Source organism: Prinia subflava, chromosome 1 (assembly GCF_021018805.1).
Source record: "Prinia subflava isolate CZ2003 ecotype Zambia chromosome 1, Cam_Psub_1.2, whole genome shotgun sequence".
NCBI lineage: Eukaryota > Metazoa > Chordata > Aves > Passeriformes > Cisticolidae > Prinia > Prinia subflava.
In genome coordinates this window covers 138,739,166-138,754,822 of record NC_086247.1, presented here as the reverse complement: position 1 = coordinate 138,754,822, position 15,657 = coordinate 138,739,166, and the positions used below count along the sequence as shown (strand labels likewise).

General features: G+C 41.0%; 1 protein-coding gene across 1 annotated transcript; it reads right to left on the bottom strand.

Moving 5' to 3' along the window:
• Window positions 1-876: 876 nt before the first annotated feature.
• On the bottom strand, window positions 877-14,820 carry MTPAP (mitochondrial poly(A) polymerase). Its single transcript, XM_063414466.1, is given in 10 exon segments — window positions 877-2,306; window positions 2,309-2,618; window positions 4,320-4,393; window positions 4,491-4,583; window positions 5,749-5,975; window positions 8,208-8,419; window positions 11,409-11,633; window positions 11,957-12,190; window positions 12,740-12,912; window positions 14,647-14,820. Coding segments are annotated over 10 exon segments (1,737 nt in total). The 5' UTR covers window positions 14,786-14,820; the 3' UTR covers window positions 877-2,256.
• Between the last annotated feature and the right edge of the window lie 837 nt (window positions 14,821-15,657).

Below are 15,657 nucleotides of genomic sequence, written 5' to 3'. Positions count from 1 at the left end.
AAAGGACAGCCAGTCTAAACAGAAAAGTGATGCTGAAAGGCACTACTTGTACAGTGCTGATGTTCTGCTCTGCCTTTTAAGGAATATTAAATGGCTTGAACATCTATAACCATGTGAAAATGAAGCTTGTGCTTCAGCATGGCTCAACTGTATAACCTGAATACAAAATTCACTGTTATTAGTCTACAAGTGTCCTATACCTGTGTATCAAAATTTATATAAAATCTTTCCTACCTATGTCAGTGGATCACTGTGAATATAATGCAATTAAGTACACACTGCCACAGTTCTGCTGCATGTTTCTGTCCCTGTCTTATTATTACACTATTACCCATTTGGTTCATCTAAAAAAGAAAATTCAAAAGTACTCGAGTACTGCCCTAATCTTCAAAAAGCTACATAGTCTATTCCTGGGCAAACTGCAGACAATGTAACTCTGGGTTCTGGAAAGATTAAGGCAGCAGCAGGCTCCTTACAGAATCTGTGGCACACGTGCTATCAAAGGCTTTGTGTTTGCACCAATAGCAAGTTACAACAAACTTCCTACCAGCCTCCAAAAAGAACTTCTAATACCAGGATTTAGGTAGAAAACCAAGTTTCAAATTCAAGGCTCAGTCTTGAAGAAGTTAATATGAGAATTAATTTCTGCAACCAGGATAATGACTATGTGAGTCATTATTGAAGAAAACATTTATGAATCAGAAACGGACAAATACAAGTATTACTTTAAACTCCAAATAAACTATTATGGAATTGACCTGAAGGTCAATTTAGTTTGCCAACTGCTAGAAGATAGTTTTCCTTGCCCAGTTTTTACAAGTACTTGGAAGTATGCATTATTGCCCACAATACTTCCAATAAATAATATATCAGAGAAAAGAGAAAACACACAAATTGTTCAGATCACACCATTAGAAAAAAGTCTACACAACATCGTATGCCAGTGCAACATTAAAGAATCTAGAAGTACTGAAAATGAAACAGTAATAATAAAATTGATGTTTCATCTACATGATTATCTCTGAATACAGTAATTTCCTTTAGAGAATTTCTGTTAAGAATAAAGAAAACACTCTGTGGAATTGCTAACAGTGCTACCATTCAGTCCATTCACCCCATGCATGAGTGGCTCTCAAACAGGACAGGTGAAATACTCACAAATGTACTTTTAAAGTTTGATATTTGCCTGCTCTCCATTTCCCATTTCCTTCCTTCCCTCCCCTCTCCCCCTTCTTCTGAAAAGACTTCTTTTGGTGGCAGATGCAAAGAGAACTCAATGTTTGAAGTCAATAAAAAGCATTGACTCTGCTGGCCCAACTGATCTGCAAGGGGTCCCCTTGCTGCTCTACTGAGTATCTGCAAACCAAGGCAAGACTGGAACAGGACTCCAGCATAACACGATTCTCTGGATCTCTGCATAGGACAGATCCCTCTCCAGGAATGCTCTGATGTCAGTTAGTAGGCAGCAGCTTTGGGGAGAGTGATGAAGCAAGAAGGGCATCCAAGAACCCCTGCCTGAACCTGAAATACAGGTTTAAAGTGAAGCTGAAGGCAAAATAAGAAACGAGTGTGGGTGGAGACCAGTCCTGGGTAGAGAAAACAAAGGAGAGTTAACTAAAGAGATTCGAAATCGGTGGTAAACACAAGAGCAAACCCACTTTTCCAACACAAACAGTGGCACTATCCCTGGAGAGCTGTGGTGGAGCAATGCTTTATGAAACTGCACACCTGACTATCTAATTCCATTCTCTTTATTTTATCTTGGCACTATCTACATGAATGGAAAACAACTGCAAAAATAGATACATGCACTTCGGTTTTACTGGCTTCCAAAACACGACTGCTTCGGAAACAATGGTTCCAACACATTTATCTTCTTTCAGACTGTGGTTTCATGGAAAGGTGATTGTTTCTTGAGCTTTTAATTAGCATATCTTTTGTATGCTAGCCAAGAGAATTCCCAAAGGCTTTTTCCCATACTGCTCCTGTCAGCCTTTTTTACAGAAGAGTGCCCAGCTGAAGGCTACTTCCAAAATGCATCTGTAAAACTTACATTTGAATACTCTTCATTCATGAAACAGATGGAAAAGTGAGGAGTAAGGAGGAGGAAAATGTACAGAAAGAAAGCAGACCTGTACAAAAATCATCACGATGAAAAGCAGAGATTGCTTGATTCTCCAGTCCCCCTAATAGAAATATTAAAAGTAATGTTCTTTGGACTGCGTGTCTCATTCAGTTCCTAAAACAGAATATTAGCTACTCTATTTCTGTGCTTAAAGTCATTTTCCCACTGCTTTTTGTTGACTGTTTGCATTATTTAACTTTAAAGAGTCCAAGAGGCTTCTGATTGTTTCACTTCCTATTCCTTTCATCCTATTCTTCATCTTGCTGGAATTAGTTTTCCCAAATGGTATCAGTAGAGCTGCCAGTCCCCAAGGTTCTTTATTGATCATTTGTTGAGTTTTATCTTCCTTCTGTAAAATCCAGGCACTTTCTCTGGCCATAGCTATAAATTTCTCCAGCTGTGGCTGATTAACATTCTTGCTGATATTAAGGTCTTGTTCAAAGGGATTCCAGATATAAAGAGGAGACGACTCAGGCTTATTTACTTCCTTTCCCTGCAGACAGCATAAAGAAAAGGTCAAAGTTGCATATGTACATTATAGGCTGAGCAAATAACAAATCACTTGAATTATTACATTAGAATTAAAAGTGTTTTGACCTATTAGAGAACATTTTGCAAAACACCCAGTCATTATTAATCAAGTTAATTTTCCTGTCAACCTGACTGTATGATTCCTGTTCTCTGAATCCCCTCAGTGGTGGTTTTCTTTGCTACATTCAACTTAGATTTCCTACAAGGTAAAGAACACACAACTACAGCTTAACCTATCTTTTTGGCCATTCTCCCATTTGCTGTCCAACAAACCTCAGACCTCACCTACTGCAACCTCCTACTCCTAATCTCCACTTGCACATGGGCAGCACCAGTGTGTCACATTAACCTCCAGAGCCCAGTCTGATAAAATATTGCATGCACTTCAACTGCTCAAACCATTCCTCCCACACTGGTGCTGGTGTAAGTAAACAAGATTGCTTTGTTGGCTGAAATTCCTCCCAGTTTGGTCTGTCTTTGAAGCACACAGCTATTCAGGTCATGGTCCACTGTTAGGCACCTGGTGTAGTACAACAAAAACAGCTGACAACTACGTATTTTATTTAAATGCACTTCCATCTCAGTGCTTGTCAGTGTTTCTTAGCTGACTGGTTCTGTATAGCAGAACCTCTTCAAGCTTTTCTGCTGCAGGCTCTAGCAGGAATCCCCCAGCTCCTGCTGGTCCAGGAGTGTCTATGAACACGTTAAATACTCTTGCCCCAGGGCCAAGAGCACTGTCAGAACAACACCAGCAGCAGCAGCAGCAGCAATCTCCCCTGACCAGCTCAGGCTCCAAGGTGGTTTTACTTGCCTTTTTCAGGTTTAATAGCAAACAGAAGATCTCCACCTAAATAAATCAATACATTGATTCTAGGATCTATCTGCAAAAAAAGTTCTTTAGCCAGTGATCCACAATGCCCTAATAGGAAACAGAACAAACGAGTGTCCACAGACACTCAGCAATGCGGCACTGAAACCCCACTCTGGAAGCAGCCCAGCAGGAACAGGTGTGAGTTCTGGAGGTTACATTTTCATCTATTTCTTTATACCTGCACGCACACACAGACCAATAGAATGACTTAAGCATAAAGCAAACTGAAGTGTTAGCACAGAATTATCCTGTTATGGCATGCTTACTGAGCTGCAGTACAGTTATTGTAGGCTGATTCAACCTGGAGTAGAAAACTGCAGAGCCAAAAGCACACCCAGAACTCAGCTAAGTTTTAATGTAGGCTCTGGTTGGGTCTGGACTCCCAACTTTAAACGAAAATCTTGTCAGCTCACAGGCTTTGTCACAGACTTCTGCTATGACAGACATCATGACATTTTAGAAGTTTTCCTCCCACAGAAGCAAAATAGCTTTGACGTTTTAAAACTGCCACTTTTATTACAGGGCTTTTCAGTCAAATCACACTAGTTTTGCATCAGCTTCTGCTTTCCAGCATATCCAAGTAAATATAACACTGTAAACGTTCTTAATGGTATTGTAAGTTACTGAGCTCCAAGAAGAAAAAACTCCTTCACAGAAAGGACTCAGTTTCCATATAAATGTATTTTTCATATATCATAAAGATGACAGAAATTGTTGTTTAGCATATGTAGTTTGTCAAATGCCAGACAGAGAGATTCAACTCATAATGATGAGCAATTAAAATCCATTTACCTTTCGAAGATTTATGGAATTCTTTCTGAAATCAAAGTTTCCAAAATATTCAAAAAACTCGCCCAACAGTTCATCTAAGGGAAAGAAAAACAAGAGTCATCAGTAACATTAAGGAAAAGTTTGTCCTCAATATGCTCATAAAAAAAAGAAAATTGATGAATATCTACCTACCAAGTGTTTCTGTATTTTTTGTAGGTTTAATCTTTCTTAAATCACTAACAAATGAGCAATCATATCCTCCAATTATATGCTTGTCTTTTTCATCTGCAAGAAAAAGTGTGGGCACATTTTGAAGTGATAAACAGTAAAATTGTATTTAATAAAATTCAGAAAACAAACTGAAATCAATGCTACCATATTACACAAATCAAATTAGGAATTCACAAGTGAACTTTCAGGTTAAGATTCAACTTAAATGGTAAAAGATTTAAAAGAAAAAAGTCCATAGATGGGCAAAAGAAAAGCATCGTGAGCAAATGGCACATTTTTAAAATCCTACAGGACTAAGATAAATGACATCTTCTATCTCTGAAAGTACCTTTTACAGGTAACAAACAGGGTATCTGCACAGAGGGCTGTATTACACACTTAGCAGCACAACTCTCTGAGGTTACAACCTACATGAGGGCTTAAAAAAATCAGACCCAGAGTGTTCACTGTCTTTTTCTGAAAAATTTCAGAGGATTAGGAACACTCTTGTAAATATCAGAACATGTTTTATGTATAAATATTTCTACAGAATTCTGATGGAAGTGTTTAAAATTATTTTAAAGTAACTGAATACAGACCTTTTTCTCCACTACAAGTACTCAAAGCTTCCAAGGAATCATGTCAATAAGCAGAAGACATGAGTAAGGAATCAAGAACTTAGGGTGTCATTCTCTATGCTTTCATACAATTCACTGAAGATAATCTACCCTGAATGCTGTGTAAGAAACTGCCAGAATAGTCTGTTTGTGGAGATATAAGAATTATTTGCAAAGGGCCTGAATGGTCTCAAGGATATTACAAATTGAGAGAAAAAAACACAGCCTTTTTTCATCCTTTGGTAGCTATAGAACAATACACGTCGTATCAGTCTGCACAAAATCCTTAACTCCAGAAATGTTCAAGACCCTACAAGTCTTCTAAAAAACAAAATGAAAAAATTTCAGCATAGGAGCACTGAGAGGTAAGTTACATTTAATTATCTAAAGGACAGTATAAGTCCAACCCCTCTAAACAGAATTAGTATTGTATTGAAAAGGGATTTCTTTTGCCTTTAAAGACGCATTAATTCATGTAAAACTTGTGTATTCCCTCGAACTTAAGACACACACAATATTCATTAGTATTTGAGAGCATAAAGAAATTGCTTGGGTTTATGTATCACTTTAGGTAAAACAAATGTGCAATAAACTGCAATAAAGACAGAAACAGCGGTGCTTACCTGCCAGCTCTTTGAGTTGGTCTAGTGTTGGAATGATAGGTGGGGATCTCCTCTGCAGGAAAAACATGACCATCATGGTCAGGGAGAAGTTTGTGATCCAGGTTCCAGGAGCGCTATTGGTGAGGCCATGAACACGGGCCCAGCATCGAATAGTGAACACCAACGCTCGTACACGGGAATCGAGACAGCCGTAGATGTACAAGAGCTCTGAACTTCTTGTTGCAATGCTGAGGAAGAAATGGGAACACACGTAAATGATGAGAGAATTATGAAGATGTATCAGATGCAGTGTTCATTATTCATTATAAGAGAAGGGTGCCTCCATTAAAAAAAAAACAACAACAAAAAAACCACTTTTACACATTTTAAAAAATAGAAGAGAATCATAGAATAGTAGAATGGTGTGGGTTGGAATGCCTGGAATTGTCCAAGATTAAATACCTGGTAGTTTCCCATAGCAAGAATGATACAATTCTGGATAAATAACATGGGTTTGCACTGTTTCCTGTTTCCTTGTTCCACATAACAGTGGGAGAAAAAAACCCAAACAACCAAAATAAAAAAAATCATCAAGTACCGTGGAATTAGACTATGCAGAACTGAGGTGAAAAAACGTAATTTAGCCACAACTGCCTTTGAGGTGCACTAGATAATATATCTATCCTAACATATAATAAAATACAACTAGAACTTCTTCTACCCCTTTTATCTAATAAAATCCTGCACTAAAAATTAATCTAAGTGCAGAGACACAATGAAATCTGCAAAACAAGTCTGTTTGGTAAGTTTGAAATGATTACTGCTTAGTCGAGCTGAAAAAAACAACTAATCTGGAAGGATAGAGGTTTTCAGATGGATCAGTTTTTGATCTCCTTCATCACACTGTCATACAGCCATTCATGTATTGTACAAATGGGAGGGCAAGAGAATGCAGAAAAAAACCCAGAAGTGCTGTATAAGAGCAAAACTTACTTTGGTTCAGTTTTGGCCTGAAGTGCTAAAAGTTGTTCTGAAAATTCAGCATAGCCTTTTGGGGACATTTACTAGGTCAACATTTTGTAACACCTGGGCTTCTTAAATTTCAGCTGTGAGGTGCTTTAGGGTGTCCAGAGAGATTTGTCTCTAGTAAAAAGGATAACAAGACAAGACATGCAGTCCCAACCAGTCAAACTATCAGCAGTGAGTACAAGGAAGCTTGTACAGAACTACATGCTGACTTTCACTGTGACTGCATAGAGAGAGGTAATTTCATGTTAGAAACTTGTTCAGTATTGCCTTAACAACTCCTGCATATTCTGAAACAGAACTTCGAATAATTCAGAAAACTGAGTGTATCTGATCTGATTGTACCTGATGAAGACAAATCACAAAACTGCAGTAAAACTTGTATCGCTGAATCACAAAATATTCTGAGTTGGAAGGAACCCACAAGGATCATCAAATTCCAGCTCCTGACCCTGTACAGGACAGCCCCAAGAGTCACACCATGTGCTGAGAGCATTGTCAAAAAGTTTCTTGAACTCTGTCAGGTTTGGTGCTGTGACCACTTTCCTGGAGAGCCTGCTACAGAGCTCAACAACCCTCTGAAAAACTTTTTCCTAATATCCAGCCTAGATCTCCGCAGACACACCTTCAGGCCATTCCCTTGGGTCCTAGCAGAGGTATCCTGAAGAATAACCGCTCATATTTTTATATTCCTCGACAACAATGAAAAGGGTCGGTAACTCATTTTCACGAGTATGAAATGTACACTTTTGCCAGGGTTGTTTACTGGAGTGAGGGGGATATTTCTGATTAAAACGTGGAACAACAGAGCCACAGAAGGGACGGCACAGCCACGGAAGGGACAGCAGAGCCCCAGAAGGGACAGCAGAGCCCCAGAAGGGACAGCAGAGCCATTTCTGTGCTGGGCTGTCCCCGCGGGGCCCTGAGCGGCATTTGTGGGCAGCCGGCGCCCCCTAGCGGGCGGGAACACTCAGGTTCCCCTTCACGACCCAGGAATTCCCTCGGCATCCAAGGGATCTTCCCAGCAAAGAGGGGTAAGCAGGCCCTTAAGGAGAAGGAAAGGACACCAAAATAACTAGACGCCAAATCCCTAAAAATTAACGTTCTGGAGCTGCTTAATCTGCAAAGCAATCAAGAAAGGCTGTGCGTATGCCTAAGGGAAGTAATGACTAATGAACTGCCTTCTTTCCAGTGTTATAAGCCAACCTTATTCCACAGACTGGTTTTTGAGTCTTCAGCTTCAGCTAGCAACTGTTTTCCATGCTGGAGAAAGATAATTTAAGGACATCAAACTCTAACCTCTAGAAGTCAAAAAATATCCTTTTTACTTTCAGAGCCAACATGCACATTTGTTAAGAACACAGAAAAGGGAAGACTGAACAGTTGATATTACACATTTTCAGAACACTAAACACATCAGAATTCTCTGCAAACTTTTTAAAACCAGGTCTCACCTGTTGCTCACTGACAGATCACACTGGAATCCTGTCGGCTGATGGGAAAATTTCACCAGAGGGCAGCGGGCATGGAGGATCTTCTGTACATTCGCACACCCAGGACCAAAATTATCAAGGCAGTCACCAATCACAGAAAGAATCCTCTGAGTTGCTAATCTTTCCGATGGTAATCTTTTCATCTGATACTCCATTTCAAAGGGACCTTTCTTCTAACATGGAATTTTAAAAGCAAGCTGTTAGCTCTCAAACACAAGACATATTTCAAAGTATTTCTGAAAGACTACTGCAATTTGCAAAAGAGTTTGTACAACTAGAACTGAAACAAGAATTATTCAGAGTAGTCCACTGGACTTAAAACATATTTTTTAATATTAAAAACAGGTATTCATATTAAAAAGGTGAAAACATACTGCTCTCTCTTTTACATTCTTTTCTGGTGATACAATTCTTCCAGCCTAATAGTGATCAACTTACTATAAAGCTACATGTTCAAACAGAAGTATAATAGTACTACATCTCATTACTGGCTAAAAATCATAATTCTGGAATTACCAGGAGAGCATAAATGCTCTGACTGCAAAGAGAAGGTTAGAATTACATGGGGGCAACACAACAAAACTATCAATAATTTCAGACTATTGGTAATTCCATGTCATATCCTCAAAGAACAACGCATTACTAGTAAATCAAGTAGCAGTGTAAGAAAAAATGTCCTTTTCATTTCAAAAAGTAAAAAACTTCAGCATGCAAATTATATAATCCTTAAAAATTAGCATACGATTCTGTAAGACTTAAAATAATCACTTGTCATATATAGTTTTCCTGAAAGACAAAAATATTGTGAAGATATAGTCCAACATCAGAAATTAACTTTTCCATAGGTCTTTGTATTTTGATTTGCTATATTTGTAGTTTTAACCTCAATTAAATACCTGTGAAATCTCTGTTTTCTTTATAGTCTTGTGTTTTTAAGACATCAGCTAATTTTGTTTGCTAATCCAATACTTCACACTGACTTATCCTCCCCCTTGGAACATGTCACGGGTGAATGCATACCATACAAATAAAATTACAGTGATCTAACAGTAACTGAAACACAGAGCACGTTACTTTTGTTGTCCATAAATCAGTGACCTCCCAGACAGGTGAAACAATTCGGAAGTTATGGACCTTGCAACCTTTCCCTGAGGTCACTTCAGGGGCTGAATTTCTGAGTGTCTCTGGCCATGCCGAGGTGGCTGTTCCCGCTCCCAGTGGCTCTCCAGTCCCAGCATGGACGTGCCAGGACAGCACAGGACAGTCCCTGTCCCATCTGCCTGTGCAGCTCCAGCAGGGCTGGCTCTAAGTGAAAGGAGCCCGTAACTATCAACGTCGAGGCAGTTAACAGGAAAGATAAAGACGGGAACTCAGCTGACCTGTGGGTGGGTTGGTGTTGATATTTATATTCGTGACAAAAACCACAATGGACCTTTGCAGGCAGCATCTTACTCTCCAAAACAGAATGAAGGCTGGTTTATAATGATAAAGTAGATATTCTTATCGATTAAAAAGAGCCTTTATACACAGCTTTGGTGCTACCTAGGGGGTGTGAAGTACTGATACACTTGCCCCAACCCTGTGGCTTTCCCCTATTCTTGTCATGTAGATGGAAACAGCAAATACTTAACTATTACTATTATTGAAAATAAACTGTTACTTTCGGGTAAACTGATACAGTAACCTAAGCAAAACGCACAACCCTTTTAACAAAAACTGCTACTCCAAAATATCAGAGCCCTGTTTTAATTCATTCAGGAATCTCCCGAACTGCCCATGGGTTAAAAAATGCCCTGTCTATGGTCTAGCATCCACTCTTGGTAAAGAATGTTCCCACTTCTGCCCCTTGTCTCAAATTACAATTAGTAATTGGTTTGCCAATCGGCTCAAAACCAGTTATTTCATGTAATAGGTGCTGAAATGCCTGATCCTCCTCATAGCTGGCACCTCCTGAAAGGCTACAGAAGTGAAGAAATCAGAACATACCTTTTCCACTGCTGCTAAAACACCTTGTAACTAAAGCTAGCTCCCCTCTATCTCCTCAGAGTAATAAGTCTCTCAGCCATTCACAGGCAATCACAGCTGCTGGTAAACTCAGTCATCATCAAATACTCTACATTTCACAACAGAACTATCTCCACAAAGGATACATATTAAAGAAAACAGACAGTTACCAAACATGTTTTGAAAATAGACATTTTACACTGAAAGTTATTCCCTCAAAATTTAAGAGGCAACTTCACTGTTTAAACATAAAGATTTTAACACTTCACACACACGATGATCCTTCTCTTCAGCTGACATATTTGCTTTCAGTGTGATTTATCACTGCAGTAATACTAAAAACTATATACATTTGAAAGATTGTTTCTTTAAAAGTAACTTATATGGCAATATACAAATTGTACAGAAAAGCTGAGAGAATTTTCAATCTCCAAAAGCTTAAGCACAATGGGGTGTCTTCCAAGGAAGACAGAGCTAGTTTTTCCCGAACTGTCACCACACAAATAAAAGTTCTCACAACATGAGAATCACTTATTTGATTATTCATTCAAAATCCATGACCTGTAAGCATCCAGCATGACTATCGCACATCCTGAGCTTTCACACCTCCACACACTCAATATGTGCCTATAAATATATACACCCCAGTACATAATCCAGTAACTTTCCTGGAGCATAAAGTCATCTCTTTAAGGTCAGGAAAAGACCCTGACAATCCTCCCAAAACGCAGATGGGCACACAAACTTACTTTGCTTTAGGACATGGAAGACCCTAAAAAACAAAGCCAAGCTTTAACAGAGCATGGCTGAAGCACAGAAGCTAGAGAAGAAATCATGACAGTAGAATGAGAATGTCTGAATCTGCTGAAACAATTCTGGAGGATGAGGGTTTTCTTCAGAGTGAAATTCACCCTAATAGTGCAAAATTTACGTAAACACCAAATTATTTTCTTCCTATTGCAAAGAAGAACTCGTCCATGTCACACTCAGTTTTTGAAAGTTTTCAGATCCAAACATTCAAATAAACTTGTTCACACTTTATAGTATGAACCCATTTAAAAGCTAAATAAAAATAAACTGATTCCTGTGTGTGAAACAGTAAATAAGCCGCTCTGTTGAAGAAATCCAACAAACTGAAGATGCACAGCATCATCTCACCATTTTTGTCGCATGCTTTCCTGTGTCACGGAAGTCCAAAAACATGTCCACATCAGATCCCAATTTGCCAAATGTGTTGACTGAAGAGCCAAATGGCTTTACTGTGCTGTCTGGGAAATAGGCACAAGCAAAATCCCGAACCAAAGAACAGGCCAGAAATCGCAGCTTGATGTTCTCTTCTGTAAGCTGATACTCATTCAGCAGAACGTACATCTGACTGCTTATCTAGATCAGAAAATAAACACTGTAAAAATACAACGACCCATCTTCTATTAATATATATTTTCATCTATTTAATATCAATGCAATTAGAAGGTTATGTTTCAAAATTTCAAAACTACTTCTTTCATACAGAGAAATTATTTTCATAATTAAAATGAATAATTTCATTTATTTTTTTATGTGTTGGAGAACCATTCACATAAAATGCTAATATGTTGCCTTTTTAATAAAAATAAATACCTTTACAAGTCTCACATGACCACCTGCAAATCTGAAATGAACATGTCTAATTTTTAATTAAGAGAGATCTAGAAACCTCTACTTACACTGTCTGCAAGACAAAGCTTTTCAATAAGGTCTTTCATTGGAATGTGACACTGAGGAGAGAGCTGGAGTGGTGTCTCTTCAACATGTTGACTCACTGGATTTTTCAGTGTGAAAGTAAAAAGTCTTGATTTAAATGGGACAACGTGATGCTCTAAAGCAGTTGGGATCCCAACAGCATCCTGCAGTGAGGCTATGCTGCTCTTTTCTGCAAACTCTATTAACGCATTGATGCCCTAAAACATTGAGAATGGAAATACAGGGTGAGACAAAGGCACACAGTGTTTGAACTCGTTGTACTGATATTACTCAGATGTTCCTGGAGCTACTAAGACAGATTAATATGACAGCCCTGAAGCCAAACGCTAGGTTCCCTATCTCAAAACATTTTAGATGCTTTTTCACAAGAGATTAAAGGTATTTAATACGTGCTATTCTTGGCAGCAAGCACTAAAAGTTCTTAACTATATTCATCTTCAAAACTGAAACACTCAAGAAACATATAAAAAAGAGCTATCTCTATTCTTAGAATGGTGCTATGTGAAAATTTCAAAGATTTAGTGCAAAACAGGTTGCTAGCTATTCCTTAGAGGTGTTGCTTAGCTGACTTAGGAATAAAAATCAACTTTTTAGCAACTTGTGAACATTAGCACAGATAAAAACTGATTTAATACACTAAGTGTATATAATTTGCTTAGCTTATGTATGAAGCCTTAACCAAATTTTCTTTCTGGTATTTCTTTTCATCTAAGTCTAGATTTTAGTTCACATTGTTTATTACTTACACGATTTTCAAAAAAGAAATGACTCTTAACATTCCCATGACTGGATAAGTACTGCAATAATTTTTTTTCATTAAGTTTTGATGGGCACTTAATTAAAACAGTTCGTTCAGCTTCATCCAGTCGTTCTGTTTGGACTTCAGCAAATGTCTTCTTTCTGGTACTGACTTCAGCATCTGTGAAAAGAAACAAGCATCAAGGCTTTTCTTCATGAACAGAGAGATGTATGGCTGGCTTTAGGACACTTAATCTCTTCCTCTGGATTGAACAACTGAACAAAGGTTTGTCCTGGCTTTCCAAGATCATGACAGCAAAAATGAAAAGAATGAAGAACCAATGAAGGACAATGAAGAATGAATCAAAGAAAGAAATGTAAGTGTATTTCTCTCACAAATGCATACATTTGTAATAACAAGGAGTAGGAAAAATAGGAAGAAAACAATAAGGTCTGACTTCCCTTGGTGCACAGGAAGCTTCATAATACAAGGAAGCTTTTTTCTTTAATTTGCTGTTCACCATCAAAAAACTCAGCACACACATAGGAGTCTGGAAATGCCAGCTAGGCTGTGAGGCAGGTTTAGACCTTCGGCAAGCTTCACTGAAATTATGGCCTCTCTTCACTACCACAAAACCAGCACTTCGGAACAATTCAACACCTTCCTTTACAGTAAACGCCTACTGAAAATTTTCACTTAATAACACACTTTCATCTACCTCAGTACAGTAAACCCACAGACCAGTCATATCTCATTGCACTACTGGCAATCTGCACTGCTGCTGACAGCCTCCAGAATTCACGTGGAATAGAGACATGCTGAACATCGAGAAACATGGAACTTTTTTCCTCTTATACAGGCAAAGGGGCAATCTCCCAAATCTGAAATCATCATCACTTCCTTGCATAGCATTCAAACGAATCCACATCACATCAGCAGAGCTTGTGAAGCTGTTGCATGTGAATACTTCCCTTTTGTCATTCAGATTTGGAAGCTGGGGAGCATTTCCCAGCAGCTACCATCTGCCACAGGGATTTTCAGTAGAGAGCTCTTCATTCTATATTTTTGGTTTTGAAGAACCCATGGAATATTGTGGCCTCAAAAAACCTTTAAGTATCATTACATGGCAGTTGTTAGTATTACTTGACAGTATTTTTTTTTTTAATCTTTCGTTTTGTAAGTTTACTGACCTCTCACAGAGGCTTGTAAATAACAACCACAGTAGCTTTTTCGACAGCCGAGTTTTATACAGCACTTTTCATCACAAAACTAAGGAAGCACTTTATGAAGATGATAAAATATCACAGTTTCCATAGAAACAGAGAAGGATGAAGTGACCAAGATGCAGAAAAGACAAGTCCCATGGATGGGTGACATGACCAGGATGTCTCTGCAACACGCCAGAATGGCTGTGATTTTTGCCTGATTTACTATCTGTACATGCCTAGCCACTGCAGAGATGATGTGATCTCACAGCTTCTGGTTGTGCCGTCCTTTGCACAGTCTGAGCATGGCACTGATGCGCAGCAGCAAGACACCGCTCACTAGTTCTCGGCTTGTACTAAAGATACCGCGTCAATCACACGTTTCCTATGCCTTTTTCTCTCGGGATAGGCCCCATCACTTGATTCACCTCCAGCTGGTCTCCACGTTTAACAAGCCGAGTCCGGGGACTGACAGCGGACTCTGGCCTCCTGGGCTGCAGCCCGAGAGGGCACAGGCCGCTCTCACTGCCCGGCCGGGCTGCCGGGCCCTGCGGGGCTCCTCACGCCCGGGACGCGGGCATGGCCCCGGCGCCTCCGGTGCGGCCGAGCGAGCAGGCGGCCGCTCCCCTCCCCACGGCTCCCAGCAGAGCCGGCTGTGCGGCACCGAGGCCCGCGGCGAATGCAGCGCGGCCCGGCGACCCGTCCCTACCTTCCGCCGGCTCCTCGGCAGCCGGCTGCGCGGCGGCGCCGGAGCGGCCGAGCCGGGCGTGCCCGCGGGCGCCGCGGCCGGGGAGGCGCAGGCGGCCCCGCAGCAGCGCCAGCGCCGGGCCTCCCGCGCGGAGCGCCATGGCCGCAAGGCCGCGCCCGCTCTGCGCACGCGCCGCGTTCCACGGCGGCCGGCGGGGCTCAGCCGCCTCCGAGTGCGCGGAGCGGCCGCGGGCGCTGGGAGGGGCTGGCGGTGCCCGGGGCGTTTGGGCGCTCCGGTGGGAGGGAGCAAACCGGACCGGCCGGCCCAGGGTGCGGGCAGCAGCGTGCTGCTGGAACAAACAGCTGTCAGCAGCGTGCCCTGGCAGCCGGGAGGGCCGACCGTGTCCTGGGGTGCATCGGGCACAGCACGGCCAGCCAGGCAAGGGAGGGCATTGTCCCGCTCTGCTCTGAGCTGGGGCGGCCTCACCTTGAGGCCTGTGTGTAGTTTTGCGCACCACAATGTAAGAAGGATGTAAAGCTTTTAGTGAGCATCCAAAGGAGGGCAACAAAGATGATGAAGGGCCTTGAGAGAAGACTTAAAAGGAGCAGTTGCGGTCACTTGGACTGTTCAGCCTGGAGAAGATGGAGGGGAGACCTCGTAGAAGTCAACAGCTTCCCCTTGAGAGGAGGAGGGGCGGGCACTGATCTCTTCTGTGTGGTGACCAGTGACAGAATCTGAGCAAATGGCCTGAAGTTGTGTCAGGGGAGGCTTAGATTGAATATTAGGAAAAGGCTCTTCACCCAGAGGGTGGTTGGGCACTGGAACAGGAGCCCCAGGGAAGTGGTCACGGCAGGAAGCCTGAGAGTTCACAAAACTTTTGGACAATGCTCTCAGGCTGATGATGTGATTCTTGGCATTGTCCAGTGCAGAGGGCCAGGAGCTGGACTTCAATGATCCTTGTGGGTCCCTTTCAACTCACATATTCTGTGATTCTGTGAGCTTCCCAGGCCAGGCCTGAGGCGTGGGTGTGAG